General features: G+C 53.3%; 1 protein-coding gene across 5 annotated transcripts in view; it reads left to right on the top strand.

The window, feature by feature from the left end:
* The window catches only part of DLG5 (discs large MAGUK scaffold protein 5), a 119,439-nt gene that overhangs the window by 48,430 nt on the left and 54,517 nt on the right, over window positions 1-16,492 (top strand). For 2 of the 5 annotated variants that reach the window (XM_038534452.1, XM_038534454.1), the window contains exons 2-5: window positions 101-169; window positions 11,239-11,401; window positions 13,205-13,348; window positions 13,904-14,087. In XM_038534452.1, coding sequence (XP_038390380.1) covers window positions 101-169; window positions 11,239-11,401; window positions 13,205-13,348; window positions 13,904-14,087 — 560 coding nt within the window. Of the gene's footprint in view, window positions 1-100; window positions 170-11,238; window positions 11,402-13,204; window positions 13,349-13,903; window positions 14,088-16,492 lie in introns of those variants that run through there. The other 3 variants (XM_038534453.1, XM_038534455.1, XM_038534456.1) reach the window with 3 other exon arrangements.

Here is a 16,492-nt window from a genome sequence, read left to right as displayed (position 1 = left end):
ACTGACGTCGTGTTGGTTCTCAGTGTGGTGTTGACCGAAGATCAGCTGGCCTGACAGTAGTTTGGGGTTAGTAACAAATGGTCTGTCCTTCTGTCCCCAGGCTCCACCTACAGCGTCTTATCCATCATGCCCTCAGACTCAGAAAGCAGCAGCTCCCTCAGCAGTGTGGGTGAGTACCACCTGGGCACCCCTCCTTCCTGGAGGGCACCGGGCGGGTCGGGCAGCTGGGTGCGAGCCGACGTGGCCCCGAGTCTGGGGGGTGGGAAGTCGGACTCCCCTGTCAGATCATTTGTGGGGCCATCTTCTGTTGATGCCATTCACACCTTCTCCCATCAGCAGGACGTCCTCGTGACGGTGGAGGGCAGGAATCTGGTTCTGGTGTTAGCAGGGAGGCAGGTGCTGGGGGAGGCTGTGTCTCCCCCTTCCCTCTCTTGGTCAGGGCATGGGACTTCTCAGTGAGCTTGTCCCCCCCAACCCCAACCTTGTGCCTCCGTGACCACTGTCCATGAGAATGGCCCCTCTTGGGACTGTCTGTTGTAAGTGGGAACAGCCCCCTGGGCCGCGTGTTGCCTTGGGGACAGGAGTTGCCTGTCCATGTGTTTCCAGAAGCCCATCAACGGTCCTGCCCTCCCTTCACTGGAGACGTCCCGACAGGAAGGTTATCCCGGTCTCCCAGCCCTCCCACACCTCTGTCACCCATCCTGCGTCAGGTGCCTTCTGTTTAACACCCTTGCGTGGTTTCTCACATCCAGATCTGACCCTGATGGACAGAGGGTCGTGGAGTTTCTGTAGTCGGAAGGGCCCCCAGAGGCCATCCGGTCCAGTTATTTTATCTCCTCTGTATAGACAGAGGGGGAGACTGACACTCATGCCGGGGACTCCAGGCCCAGTCCGGGGCTGACCTTTCATGTGTTAACTCGAGGAACACTTAGGGAGCACCTCTGCTGCGCTGGAAGTGGGTTTGGAACGCAGTGGGGAGTAGGGCAGATGTGGTGTCAGGGCTTGTGGGCCTTGGGGTACACGGGGGAGATGGTTTTCTTTTTTTTCTTTTTTCTTTTTTTGGGAGATGGTTTTCTAAGCAAACACGGTGCGTGAGGTCAGTGCAGTCAGGGAGGTACCGGTAGGGGGTGCCGTGCTGTTTCCCAGGGCTGCCGTTACGAAGCGCCTTACACAACACAACTGCATTCGCACACAGTTCTGGAGGCCACACATCTGATGGCCTCAGGGCAGGGTCTGTCCCAGGTTCCTCTCCCTCCTCCGGTGGGGTGTTGGCAATCCTGGGTGGTCCTCGGCTTTTGTGTATCACCCCAGTCTCTGCCTTTGTCTTCACGTTGTGGTGTCCCTGTGTGCGTGTCTGTCTGCACGTCTCCTCTTTAAAAAGGGACACCAGTCCTACTCCAGGATGACCTCGTCTTCACCTGATCACCGGCAAAGACTGTATCTCCAGCGAGGTCACATTCACATTTATAGGGTGGGGGTGTGCGGTGTGAGGATTTCAGGACTTTTGGGAGGACATGGTGCAGCCATCACAGGTTCCGTCATCCCTGTCCAGGGTTCAGGGAGGACTCTTCTGGGACCACAGCTCAGAGCTTCAGTTGTGAGTCCATCACCCCAATGGTGGGGTTGTTGGAATTTCAAACATGAGACTGGCTCCCGGGAAACCCTTGGGAGTGGAGCAGTGACAAGGGGCTTTTTTTTTTTTTTAATTTTTTTGATTTAAAAAAAAAAAGATTTTATTCATTTATGCAGGAGACACACAGAGAGGCAAAGACACTGGCAGAGGGAGAAGCAGGCTCCATGCAGGGAGCCCGATGTGGGACTCGATCCTGGGACCCCGGGATCACGCTGTGAGCTGAAGGCAGATGCTCAACCACTGAGCCACCCAGGTGTCCCGACAAGGGGCTTTTGTAAAACCGAGGTGTTTGGTCCCCGAGTGCCCCTCTCTTGCCTCCTCCATGCCGTATCCTCTCTCGGCTCCCTGTTGCCCCTGGGAACGAGGTACAATTATCTAATAGGTATCTGACAAATTCCTCATTTCAACACTTCAGGGCTTACCGTCTTTCTTTGAGGAACCTTTCTTAGGAAACTTTGCATTAGTCTCTCCAAAGTGAGAGGTATTAACTTAAACCACAGCAACTATTGTTACCAGTGGAATTTTAAGCAGGAGTAGGAAGGTATTTTTTATGCAGCTGGACCTCCGCACTTTCTGGAAGAAGCTTCATGTCAACGACCCACCATTTCGTTCAACCCATACCTGAAGCTGGCTCAGTCTTTGGGGTGGAGTGGTCAGCAGCGTCCCCACACACCTGTCGGCCAGCAGGCAGACAGCAGTGTAGCGCTGCATGTCCTGGAGTAGGCTGGGCCTCAGGTGTCGGTGCCCAGATGTTGAATGCTGAGGGTCTGGGTGCTCCCCTTCAGGTCAGACCCTCTTCAGCTCACCAGGACCCAAGTCTTGCTTCTCTTGTTCTTATGCCAGTGGTTGTCATCGTCCTGGGGGTGAGCGGCCCCACTTCTCAGTGTCCTTGTGGCTGTACCAGCCAGGAGACCTTTGGCTGTCGCAGCTGGGAATACCTGCTCACACCGCCTTCAACAAGAAAGAAACATGTGATCTCACATAGTAAGAAGCTGCTGAGGTTGGGCCGAGTACACTGGGATGTGGCTCTGCGAGCGTCTGCGTGTGTCTTCCCCTCAGGCTGCTGGCAGGGCCTCTGTAGCAGCACTTCCAGCTGTCACATCAAGATCTGGCGGTGTCGGGGGCTGCATGCAGGGTCCCTTATGAGCACCACCAGCCACAGGTGGCTGTTTATTTTCAAATTGATTAAAATGAACTAAAATGAAAATGTCTAGTTTCAACAATAACACGCACAACATTTCAAGGGCTCTCTGGCCACCTGTGGCTCGTGGCTGCTATATTGGACAGAGCACATACAAGGACATCTCTGTTATCGCAAGGATGAAGAGGGTCCTCTAGCGTCTCCTTGGCAGCAAAGCAGCCTTCCGCAGAAATCCCTTGGCAGGGCTCCCCACGCTGACCACAGCTGCGTCACAGGTCTGTGCCCAAAGCAGTGGCTCACGCGGCATGGTCTCTGGACCAGCAACACTCAGGCACCTGTTGGAGATGCAGGTTCCTGAGCCTCACCCCATACCTGTTACATCAGAAGCTCTGAGAGCAGGGTCCAGCATCTACATTTAACAGGCCTCCCGGTCTGAGGTGGGCTGGCCTGACTTCATCCTTGGTGAGGGCACTGGAACGTCTGTGGCTGGTGTGGGCCTGTCCCTTGGCATGGAATGAGCGGTGGGGTCAGCCACGGGGACCACTGTGGCGCGTCCTGGGGAATTCCTCCTGGCTCAGCCTCACCTGATGACAGGTGATGCCCTTTCCCTGCACCGCGGTCCTGGCGGGAGGGGGCCTGTAGTCAGATGGAGACTGGCTGTTCCTGTTGGTTCACGGTCTTTCTGCACGAAGCGAAGGCAAAGCAAGAGCAACGTCTTACAATAAAAAGATCACCTCCGCTCTCCCACGTATGTCTCCTTAACAAACACCATTTGGGGAAAGAATGGCAAGTTACGGTCTGCATGACAGTTGGTAGGGGAAGTCTTGGGTGTTGTGTGCTTTCTGCGAGGCTGGTGCCTGATGGGCTGCCCTGGCTAGTGTTAGGTCTGCAGGTGGCCTGTCCCCTCTCAGCTCTCAGCTTGATGCTGCTAACAGCTCACCACGCTGGAGCTAACCTAGAGTCTTTCTGCTGACACCTTTTCTGGCACTTTTCATCAGCTGAGTGCTGAGGCTTCTTGGAGGCCTCCCCCATCCCATGCAGCCCGTCCGTAGGTAACCTGGCCTGTGCGTAGCCCTCCCGGATCTGCCCCAGGAACACACACTCGTTTCAGGCAGTTGATATTTTTCTTCCCCATTCATCCTGACCTGATTTCTCAGGTGCGTTTTATCTCCCACCTGGGACAACTGGGGAAGTTTTAAGGAGAACAGACATCCTTGAGTAGCATTTATAAAATGAGCTTCAAATTTTATGCAAATTGAAGCAACCAGAGAGGTTTCTTACTAAACTAAGAGGTCTCTTGGCTTGTTGGCAGGAGAAGCAGCTGAAGGGCTTCCTCTGTATCCCAGCGAAGATTCCTTGAAAGCACGGCTTCTGGTTGGCACAGGAAGGTGGGGTGAGTCATCATGGAAGCAGGTTCTGCTCCCGGACTCCTTGTGCCCTCTCACCCTTCCTTTCCTGGGCCTTTGGATCAGGGGCCTGTTTTCTCAGTTCTTCCAAACAATGGGAGCACCTTCTTCTCTTGGGCATGTGCTTGTGCGTGCAGGGTCACAGAGAGCCCTGGCCCCTGCTCTCACAGCAGCCAGGTGTCTCCGTCCGTCCAGGCTGCCAAAACAGAATACCACCAACTGGGCAGCCAGAAAACAACAAACGCTTATTTGTCTCAGTTCTGGAGGCTGGGAATCCAGGATCCAGGCAGATCCCGTGTCCAGTGCGGGCCTGCTAAAGGGTTCACAGATGGCGTCTTCCTGCTGTGTCCTCACGTGGAGAAAAAGGGGAGAGAGCTCTTGGGCTCCTTTTATAAAGGCACTAGTTCCACTCACGTGGCATCTGCTCTCATGAACTAGTCACTTCCCGAAGGCCCTGCCTCCTAATACCACACCTCGAGGCTTAGGATTCCCATTTAGGGATTTTGGCGAGGGGACACCAGCATTCAGACCGTAGCACCAGAGAGGAAAGCGACGACCGGCCTTTGTGCCGAATATAAAACAGAAGGAACCAAATAGCTCAGGGGAGGAGGCAGCTATTTCTGATGCGGGGTGACAGTAAGTTTCAAGGAGGGAGGTGGTCCTTGTGTGAGCCTTCTAGATATGTTGCTTCAGAAGTAGGAGCAGGGGTCCCTGGGTTAAGCGTCTGCTCCCGCCTCAGGTCATGACCCCAGGGCCCCAGGATGGAGCCCTGCATTAGCAGGGAGTCTGCTTCTTGGTTTGCTCTTCCCTCCTGCTTGTGTTCTCTCTTGCTCACTTTCTCTCTCTCAAATAGTAAATAAAATCATTAAAAAAAAAAAAAAAGTAGGAGCAGTGAGGAGGCGATAGGCCATCATCACCGCCTCTCTTGGTTCCGGTTTCTGCAGAGTGAGCAGACCTTGAGTCAAGGATCTGATTTGAGGGCAAGTGCTTTACCTGGACGCGGGGCGTGGCCGCAGCCTGCACCGTCAGTCCTGGGAGGAGCTGGGCCTCCGTCCTGTACTGACTGACCTGGGGGGCCATCCCCACCCCCCGGGCTTCCACAGTTAGGGGAAGGGGCCCTCCCTGCGTGTCGTCTGTGGGCAGTGCCCTTAGCTGTAGTGGCTGCAGGCCAGCCAGTAAAACGGGGGAGGAAAAAGCCCCTCTGGCCAGGGCCAGAGGTTCTCAGACTCGAGCAGGCATCAGAATCACCTGGACAGGAGTGCTGACTCCACTTCCTGGGTTTCGGAATTAGCCCCGAGAGGGACGTTTCTAACAAGTTCGTGACACTACGGTGCTTTCAGAAGCACTGGTTTACGACGAGGAACTGTGTCTCTCCCGATGGCTCTGGCTCTCTTGGGCTGCAGATGAGGGGGGCTTGGTTTTGCTTGCTGCTGCTCCTGACGACCGTGTCCTGCCGCTGCTTTGCTCCTCCCCTGCGAGCCAGGGCCTGGAGGGAGCCAGGGAGCTTACCTGGGCACGGCCCCTCCACCTGCCCACGTCTGACCGGTACCAGTTTCCTCCTCGGCTCTGGCACATGGGCCCACAGGGCTCCGGAGCAGAGCTGTGATTTGTCCAGCTGTAAATAAGACAGCGGGGGCGGCCTTGAGCTGGAGTGCGGTGGCGAGGGAGCTAAGGACACGGGTTTCCGGCCAAGATGACCCAGCTGTCAAGCAGCTCACTAAGCCTCAGTGGTCTGTGGAGGTGGCCGCACCAGCCCTGGTGACCGGGAGGCAGAGCCAGGACTCCTGTGGAGAAAGGGGCCTGCCCTGTCTCCCTGCGGATTCTGCTGCTGCCGACACTCTCACGCCGAGGCCCAGTGACAGATGGCTCTTTGCCCAAAACCCCGGGCCCGTGGCTGCTCTCCTGGCATCTCTAAGGCACCCCCATTTTTGTACCATCTAAGTCCCTTACCCATGAGCCCCATCCTGGACACAGAAAGGAAGAAAGAATCTGCCTTCTTGGAGTGGGTTCCAGAGTGGAAAGAGGAAGGAGTGAAGTCAGGGCGAGTGGACAGTTTTGCTTTTGATTCCCAAAGTACAGCTGTGCAGGGATTGGAGAGTGGAGGGAAGGACGTCTGAGGTTCCTGTGGACAACTCACTTGGGCTTAGTTATTATTTTGCTTGTTATTTTTTAAAAGATTTTATTTATTTATGCATGAGAGACACAGAGAGGCAGAGACAGGCAGAGGGAGAAGCGGGTTCTCCGATGTGGGACTTGATCCCAGGATCACACCCTGAGCTGAAGGCAGATGCTCAACCACTGAGCCACCCAGGCGCCCTTATTTTGCTTGTTTTGTAAGCTATCTGCTGTACCTGCCGTGTCTGATGGGGTGGGAGGCTGGCGGTCCAAGCTCCACCGACGACCACACCACTCCTGGGATGGTGGCTTCTGTTTGGGGCACCACAGGTTTTATTGTTAGCTTAATTTTTTAAGAAGTCATGTCATCGAGGTATAAATTGCATTTAGTAAAACTTCTCCTTTATGTATAGTTCAGTGACTTCTGACAAACTCACATGGTCGTGTAACCACCGCCACAGAAAGATACAGAGCATCTCCCTCAGCCCAAGACATTCCCCTCTGTGACTTTGCACTCAGCCTTTCTTCCCTCCACCCCCACTCCCAGCCCCCAGCAACCATTCATCTCTTTTCTGCCCTATGTTTCCGCCCTTTCTCAGATGTCCTACAAATGGAATCGTATATTTATAGCCTTTTGTGTCTGGCTGCCTTCACTCAGCAGAGGGCTTTCAGACTCCCCAGCTCTCGGGGTCCTGGTGCTTCGTCAGCGGCCATTCCCTTCCCCTGCTGAGTAGTATTCCTTTGGAGGAAGGGGACGTTGCCATTTATCCATTCGCCCTCTGCTTTAAGTGCTTGTGTGCTAGTGTTTGTGGGCACGTAGCTTTTCTTTTCTCGTGTCAGTACCCAGGAGTGGGATTACTGGGTGGTAGTGTAAATGCATGTTTAACTTTATAGAAGACTGCCAGGGGCACCTGGCTGGCTCAGTTGGTCAAGCGTGTGACTCTTGGTCTTGGAGTTGTAGCTTCGAGCCCCAGATTCGGGGCCTAGAGGTTATTTTTCAAAATTAAAAAAATAAAATAAAATAAAAGACTGCCAAAGTGCTTTCTAAAGTGGCCGTGTCATTCCACATTTCCACCTGCGACATTTAGGAATTCGAGTTTCTTCCTTCCCTTGCCAACATTTAGAGTTGTCGCCTTTTCATCTTAGCTTATTCTCACTCGTAGTGATAAAGGGACTTGACAATGGTCTTCAAATACTTTCAGGTCTGTTGTATAGAAGAGGAGTTAGTTACAGGTGTAGGAGCCTTGTGGCCCTTGGGAGCCCATCTAGGTCAGTGGAGGAAGTTGCGGGAGATGGATTCTAACTCTGTACAGAGAATGACTTGATGGGGAGGGATTAGCTGGGCTTTGCTGTAAAGTAGTGAGCTCCCTCCCTGTGGCGGAGTTCCAGCAGCCTCGGCCGCCTTGTGGGGCATTCTAGCAACCAGTTTGGATGGGAGGGCCACATCACCTTCAAAACGTCTTTCAGTCTTGAGGTGCAAGCAAAAAAAGAATAACTTTATTTTTAAAGATGTCATTGATTTATTTGTGAGAGAGGAAGCACGAGCAGGGGGAGGGACAGAGGGAGAGGGAGGAGCAGCCTTCCCGCTGAGCAGGGAACCAGCCTCGGGGCTTGATTCCAGGACCCTGGAATCACGACCTGGATGGAAGCCAGATGCTTAACCGACTGAGCCACCCAGGCGCCCAGAAAAGCTTTATTTTTAACTGACAGGGAATGGAGAGGATTCTCTGCAACACTTATCATTAATCTGGAATGTCCAGGCTTAGCTCATCTTGGGATTCTTCTTGAGGTGCCCTGTGGTCCTGCTCTGCCCCCCACCTTCCTAACTGTGGCATTTCCTACTTCAGACAGTCTGCTGTGTGATGGCTTCTCAGACCTGGGCGGCCTTCTTTGTATGTCTCAGGCATGTTCAGACCTAACGGGAGGCGGCGTAACGTCGTGGTTGAGGCCCTGGCTTTGGAACTGGAGCCATGTGTGCTTGGGGTGCACCATTTTCTTGGCTGTGCCATCCTTTTCGATGTCAGTTTCTCACGGGATGGTCAGAGCACGTACCTGGGAGGGTGCTGTGGGCGTTCATCAGGTACAGAGTGCACTTAGCTCAGAAACCAGCACCTGGGTTATGCTGGGCAATGTCCGCACTCCTTTCATTGTCTGAATGCTAGGCTCCCCCAGGTCCTCATACCTGCAGAGCCAGTGTCCTCATCCTGCCAGAGGCTGGGACACAAGGCCCTGGCTGTGTGTGGTGACAGATCTGATGAGCCCAGTTTCTGTCCTGCTCCTTCTCCTTCTCCCTTCAGCTTCCTTAACAGCCAAGGAACGGATGCATCTTCCTGTTGCCTTGTTCGCAAAATAGGGGGAAAATTCTTTCTCTGGTGGTGCTTTTCATTTCTGAAACTCTCAAGCTGATGTTTCTGTAATACTTCTGGGCTTGATTATAGCAAGAGCACCTGCTCTCAAAGCACGGCTCACGTGCTGTCCCTGAGGCCCTTTCAGGGGGCTGGTGAGGTCAAAGCTGTTATCATAATGATACTGAGATGCCGCTTGCCTTTTCCACTATCATCCTCTCACAGACTTTGCTGTAGAGCAGACTTTTCTACAGGTTCACCCATCATGTGTGATGCTGCACAGGTGGAGACTCTAGCTATCTCTCTTAAGCCAGAAGTCAACAGCATTGTAAAGATGCAAAGTGATGCCACTTTTTAATATTTTTAAAGTGGGCTGTACTGCATAGTGTGGAGCCCAATATGAGGCTTGAACTCATGACCCTGAGATCATGACCTGAGCTACGATCAAGAGTCAGATGCTCAATTGAGCGACCCAGGCTCCCCGATGCCACTCTCTTGCTATGTTTTTTGTTTTGTGACGGAAAGGTTAATTTTCATTTAAAAAAAAAAAAAAACTTACGTGGACATGTAGTGGATTTTTGGTTATTTTAAAATTAGCAGATATTTTAGGGACGCCTGGGTGGCTCAGTGGTTGAGCGTCTGCCTTTGGCTCAGGGCGAGATCCCGGGGTCCCGGAATCGAATCCTGCATCAGGCTCCGTGCATGGAGCCTGCTTCTCCCTCTGCCTGTGTCTCTGCCTCTCAGTGTGTCTATCATGAATAAATAAATAAAAATTTTAAAAAATAGTAGATATTTAAAATTTTTTAATTTTAATTTCTAATCTAGTAGAGATCATTAGATACTTGTAAGCCATGTAAACAAAAGCTCTTAGGAATCCTCATTTTAAGATCATAAAGAGGTCCTAAGTCAAAAAGTTTGCAGACCTTTAGGTTATGACCTTGGTCTCTAGGGTCACTTTTCAGAGAGCCAGCTAAATTCCTGCAGCTTGGATGGCAGGGTCAACCTGGCCTTGGGTTAAGGCTCATCTGCCCGAAGAGGAAGAAGTGACACAGCCTGCACAGCTGTAACCAGCTGCTTTCCAGAACTCCGGGGGCAGGGCTGAGGGTCCAGGGTCTTTTGGGGGGAAGGTGAGGGAAGGCTTCTCAGGCTGTGGAGTAGGACGGTGTGGGGGGCGGGGGAGATACTGGTGGGCAGCGCTGGTCCTGGACCCCTCGTCAGAGGGCATTCTGACCCAGAGGCCTGGCCTGAAGCCTGGGAATCCTGGTTGTTACAGTCATGGTGGTTTTACAATAACATGCACTTTTGAGGGGACTAGATTCAGTGGTTGGGCTCCCCACTTGGGAGAATGCTGAACTGAGAGGTGGGGGCTCCTACCTCACGCCGCCTTCTAGCCCGTCCCCCAGCACTGCAGAAGTCCCCATCTTCCCTGACACTCCGGGAGGATGCGGGGCCACACCTGAGTGTCCATCTTTTCTTTTGGGGGATACTTGGCTTGCATAAGTAGTCAGCCAATAAGGATCAGCTGGAGGGGGGGCTGGTGTCAGGATGGCACAGGGTCAGAAGACCTGCTTCTTGCCCTCCGCACATTCTAGGGCTGCTGGGGAGACAGGCACTGTACTCCCTGGGGTGAATCAGCCTCCCAGGTTACGTCCATCAAAGGAGATGGCTGCTGTGAGTTCCTGGGACCCTGCCGAGCATCTCCGAGGGTTAGCGGATATCCCAGGTGAATGTGTGGACAGAATTAAATATAAAAGCATCACAGATTTTGTCTCTGCCTCCTGGCCATTTGAGTGAGATGCTTTCTTCTTAGAAAAGGATTTAGATCTTGTCAGAGGTGCTAGTGGTGATCACTGTTCCTTAGTTATAGCATGGGCTTTCCTTTGAGACAGTCTTGGGTATAGGTGATGAGGGCCTGGGCAGACAGAAGCCCCAGGATGTCCCTACATCATGTCACACCGACCTTAACCATGGTCGGCTGTCCCTGAGCGCCTTCTCCGAAGCCCACACGCCTGGGCTGGCTGGGGCAGGTCCTCCGGGCATTTGGAGAGGTTGGAGAAGGGAGGTGTGTAGTGTTCAGCCCTGGTTGGGGGCGGGGACGGGAACTCAGACCTTGGGGCTCAGCTTCAGAGCCAGCGGCCTTGGGCCTCAGAAGCTTCCCTGGCTCCCACCTGTCCCTTCCTCCTCAGGCTGTGGATCCCGTTCTGCTCAGGCCGTAAGTTGCCTCTTCGTGCCCAGGGGTTGCAGATAGTTGCTGTTTCCAGACCAGGCAAAGATGCGCAGATCAGGGCCCAAAGGGTTCCATCGTGGAGCTGTCAAAGTGGCTGGGAAGAGAGTGGGGGTTCCCAGTCAAGGCCAGCAGAGGGTGGTGGATGATGCTTGGGGGCTGGAGCAGATGGCCTGGGCTCAGGTCTCAGCCCTCCCACCCCCACCCCGTTACTCCTGACCTGGGCTCATCTGAAGGGCAGTCGCTGCAGGACCCACCTCGTAGGGTTGTTGGGTGCAGCTGACGCAGGCCAGGGGCTCAGAGCAGTGCCCGGCAGCCTGGGTGAGTACTATCTAAATGTGAGTTCACTTTAATATTTATGTCCCCCTGGCCAGGTACCACCGGGAAGGCGCCATCCCCGCCACCCCTCCTCACCGACCGACAGGTGAATGAGAAGGTGGAGAACCTCTCCATTCAGTTGCGGCTGATGACCCGAGAGAGGAATGAACTGCGGAAGCGCCTGGCCTTCGCGACCCACGGGACGACCTTTGATAAGAGGTAGTGACCACACCTGCTTCCCTGCCCAGGCCTGATGGACAAGGGCTGCTCTCCTGATGCCATCACGCCACCACCCCTCACCCCTTAGACACTCATCCTTATCTCCCGGGGGTCCGTGCTATGCTGCCAAGGTGGCTGTATGCTCACTGCCCCCCTCACTTTGAAATGCTCTCCCAGCAGCCCTGGATGAGGGGAGGGGGCGCAGGCCGCTTATGCTTCCTCTGAGCTGAATTGGAGCCTGTGGCCTGAGTCACACACGCAGAGATTGAGAGGTGTGGGTGTGTCTGTCATATATTCATCCTCTGTGGATGATGATTTGGTGGGTGGTTTTGACAGCAGCTCGCAGGGCCTGGTCCCACTCTGGTGCCTCCTCACGGGTTAGTTGGGTGGCCTCGGGCTTATCACTGCGCTTCTCTAGGCCTCTGTCTTCCAGCACCAGGACAGTATGCTTCCTCATTGTCCTCGTCTGCTGCCTGTATGCAGCCCCTGCCCTGATGGAGATAGTCGTCCCATTGCTGAGCCCTTGACCCGCCTGGCTGTGTGCGTGCATGTGTGTGCACGTCTGTGCGTGTGTCTGTGCATGCACGTGTGCCACCCCTCCTCACTGTTAAATGGATCGTGACAAGTGCACACCTTAATTCTTCCTGCTGCATGTGCGTTTTTGGAGGATATATACCGCCTGGCTTCTTTGCTGTTTTGGAGAAAATCTTTGATTCGTCTTTTGTTGGAATTCAGAGGTGATACCAGGTCCGCGGGGTGGGGCAAAGAGAGAGTCTTTACCCGCTTGCCCATCCAGGAGGGCTTCGTGGAAGAGGAGGGATACAGTGTGATTCATTCTTCTGGGAGATGCTGGTTGGGCTTCTGAGGTGAGGGGGATTGCCTTAGGAGCATCAGGCATGGATGTGCCTCATCCTGAGGAAGGTTCCTCTGGGCTGATGGCAGGGCTGCAAAGCCTATTCTCTGAGCTCAGCACAGAGCCAGGGCCAGTGGAGACACGGGGTGCTAGAGTACATATTGTCCAGGGCCTGCCTCGTGGTCCCAAGGCAGAAGGAGTAGTTACACAGAGGCTCTATGGCTAGCAGAGCCTACAGCATTTAATTGTCTGGCCCTTGACAGAGAAAAGTTATGAACGCCAGCTGTAGGGCAGGGGTTCTCAAACTCGAGCGTGCACCAGGTCATCAGAGGGCTTGTTAAGGCATAGATTGCTGCTTAGGCCTCCCTCCCTCCCACGTGTCTGATTCAGGAGTTCTGGGGCTGACCTGAGGGTTTGCACTCTAGCATATTCCCAGGTGAAACTAATGCTGCAGGTCTGGGGACCCCACTCTGAGAAGCGGTGCTCCTGGCCAGTGTTCTCAACAGTGGTGACACACCAGAATCCCCTGGTGTCTGTCTGGGTCACATCCCCAAGGATGCTGATGTAATTGGTCTGGGCCTTGGTATTTTGCTGGGTTCCCAAGATTGACAGTCACTTTCTTAAAAAGAGGAGAAGCTTCATCACAGGTTTCTGGTGTGCCCACTGTGTGTCAAGTCCTGCTGCACAGGTTCCCAGGAGCTGCTAGGGAGTAAGACAGTAACTTCTTAGCGCTCCAGGCTCAACCAGGGAGCCTGGGCAGCCAGGGCCCTCCACCCTAGGGATCCTGTGGGTTTGGGGATGCCAGGATATGGGAGTTGAACAAGCATCAGGTGGTTGTGGTGCACAGAACCCCAGTGTCCGGGGACACTGGGCTGGAGGCTACCCGGGGCAGAGACACCCGTTGTCCGAGTGATCCCGGGGCCTGTGTTCACTGCTGCTGTCTGGGTCAGGCCCTACCACAGGCTGAATCCCGACTACGAGAGGCTGAAGATCCAGTGTGTGCGGGCCATGTCGGACCTGCAGAGCCTGCAGAAGCAGCACACCAACGCCTTGAAGAGGTGCGAGGAGGTGGCCAAGGAGACCGACTTCTACCAGTGAGTGGGACTGCCATATAACAGCTAGTGGGCCTTCAGCAAGAGAGTTTGGGTCTTTGGGTCTCGGTTTTTCTAAGTGTAGGGTGAGCTGTGAACCCTTTACACCAGCTAGTGACAGACTCGGAAGCACAACAGGTAGGAAAGGGATTGAAAATTAGGCAGTAGGCCAGGCAGATGGCTGTCCAGGGGCTTTGCTGCAGCTCCTGCTGTAGGAGAGGTGGCCGGGCATGTTCCCCTGGGTCTCCTGGGGCCCCTCTGAGTTTACTGGCCTGCCTTACCCGCCCACTTGCTGACGTTTGCCCAGGCCTGTGCCAGGTATGGGCCCATCACCTTGCCTTGGCCTTCATATGTGTGCTCTTCTTGGTCTCAAGTTTTTAAAAAATGGTTTGGGTCTTTCTGGCATTTGGCTGATACCACGCTTTGGCCTGCCTCTGAGTGCTGCTGCCCTGACTGCTGTGGGCTCCCATCGGGTATATTGGGACGTGGAGGGGCAGGAGAGGAGGGGCTGGAGGGGTGGAGGCTGGCTGGGCTTCACCGTGTGTATGGGGGTTGTAGCACACTCCACAGCCGGCTCCTGAGCGACCAGACCCAGCTGAAGGACGATGTGGACATGCTGAGGCGGGAGAATGGACAGCTGCTGCGGGAGCGTAACCTGCTGCAGCAGTCTTGGGAGGATATGAAGCGGCTCCATGAGGAGGACCAGAAGGAGATCGGTGACCTCCGGGCCCAACAGCAGCAGGTAGAGCCAGGCAGGGTGGCTGGGGGCACACCAAAGTTGGGCATACTCCCACCCCCATCCATCTTCCCACTTCCCATCCATCATCCATCCTCCCACTTCCCATCCATCCTCCCACCTCCCATCTATTCTTCCACCCATCATCCATCTTCTAACCCATCATCCATCCATCATCTAGCCTTCCACCCATCATCCATTCTCCCACCTCCTATCCATCCTCCCACCCATCATCCATTCTCCCATCTCTCATCTATCCATCATCCATCCTTCCACCCATCATCCATCCTTCCACCCATCATCCATCCTTCCACCCATCACTCATCCTTCCATCCATCATCCATCCTTCCACCCATCTTCCATCCATCATGCATCCTTCCATCCATCATCCATCCTTCTACCCATCATCCATCCTCCCACCTCCCGTCTAACTTCCCACCCATCATCCATCCATCATCTATCCTTCTACCCATCCTACCACCTCCCATCTATCCTCCCACCCATCATCTATCCTCTCACCCATCATCCATCCTCCCACCCTTCATCCATCCTTCTATCCCCCATCCATCCTTCCACCCATCATCCATTGTTCTATGCATCATTCATCCACCCAGCCCCTCATCCACCCACCCATGCATCATTCATCCATCCAGCCCCTCATCCACCCACCCATCATCCATCCACCCTCCCACATACCCATGTGATCATTTAGAAAGTATTTTTGGAGTGTCTGCCTAATGTGAAGCACTGGGATATCTGTGAGCAGACACTGTTGAACTCTGTAGTCCAGTGGGGGGAGACTAATGCTAGTTAAATGATCACACATATCTGTGTATCACTGTGAGTGTTGCAAGGGCTACCAGGGAGGAGGTGCTATGCAGTGGTGTTCAGTGTGTAATAGGAGTTTGGCTTCGCAGGTCTGTAGCTTCCTTCCTTTGTATGGGTCATGTGCGATTTCAGATGAAGAGAAGCTTGGAAGTATTGAAGCCCTGTGCAGATATGAGAGGGAGTCATTATTGTTGTTGGTTTTTGGTGGGAGCATGGCTTCTTCCTTTGCTCCTGGCTTGCATTCCAAGTTATTTTCTTTGCCATGCTCAGCTCTTGTTTCACATGGACAGGCATGAGCAGTGGGCCAGTCAGTCAGAAAACTGGCTTGCTGTGAGTGCCGTTGGCCAGTTCTTCTCTTGTAGCTCACAGACGGAACTGCCCTGGCCCATGGCAGGGGCCACGGCCACCTTCTGTGTGCATCGATGGTTGTGTGTTTGGGGTTGGAAGGCAGTCCCAGTGAGCGGCAGAACATCCCCGTCCCCATCCCCATCAGAATCATTTATGGCTCCCTGAGTTAAAAGAGGACTTTGGGGCTTGCTCAGCCCAAAACTCATATGTGACAATCTGAGCCTGTCTGATGATGTAGCATGATATTGTCTCTCTTGCTTTCTTTTTCATTTACAATTCAAATGTTGTAAATTGTGAAACTGTCACAAACTTACAGAAGAGTTACAAGTACAGCACAAAGAATTTTTACCCCTTATCTTTCCAGGACAAATTGCCAACCTATGTGCTTTTTAATAAGGTTATTTTCCTATAAGACAGTAATACAAACATCAACATAAGGAAGTTAACACTGATAGATAGCTAATACCATGTAATCAGTAGGCTCCAATTTGAGTTTTGCCCGGTGTATAAATAGTGCCTTTAATAGGAAAATGATCCAGTCCAGAATCAGGCATTGCACGTAGCTGTCACGTCTCTTTGGTCTCCTTCAGCTTGGAAGAGTTCCTCAGGCTTTGACCTACATGACTTTGATGCTTTATTATTATTATTTTTTTTTTACTTTGATGCTTTAGAAGATGACAGGCCAGTTATTTTGATGCATGTCCCTCCACCTGGATTCGCCAGATCCTCCTGGTTTGATTCCATTTGTGCATCTTGGGACTGTCACAGGAGTGACGCTGCCACCTTCTCACCGCATCTTAGAGAGTGGCCCTTGGTTGGATAGGACCCATTACCTGTGATGTTCCCTTTGATCACTCAGTGAAGGTGATGCCTCCAGGCTTCTCCCCTGCAGAGTTCATTGTTTTCCCTTTGCCCGGCTGTCTGACTGTCTCTATGTAGATTCATGATTTCCTGCTTTATTCAGTGGGTTTGGGATTCATTGTGAACACTTTCTTGCTCTCTGGCACAAGAAGATGTCCCAGGCTCATTTCATTTCCTGCCCTTGTCCTGGGAATCAGCCATTTCCCCAAGGGGTCCTCATTTCTTTTAGTAGAGGATGGTACTTAGGAGTGAGATCTGAATGCCAGGTGTGCATAGAGCTAGTGGGGTATCACTGTTCCCAGGTCGTCTCAGTAGCCAGAGTAGGGGCTATCTCAGTACCCCATGCCCCACTTACATCTCTGTTTCCAGGTCTC

Source organism: Canis lupus, chromosome 4 (genome assembly GCF_011100685.1).
Source record: "Canis lupus familiaris isolate Mischka breed German Shepherd chromosome 4, alternate assembly UU_Cfam_GSD_1.0, whole genome shotgun sequence".
NCBI lineage: Eukaryota > Metazoa > Chordata > Mammalia > Carnivora > Canidae > Canis > Canis lupus.
Note: the sequence above shows the minus strand (reverse complement) of the source record. Positions and strands in the feature narration are given on the sequence as shown.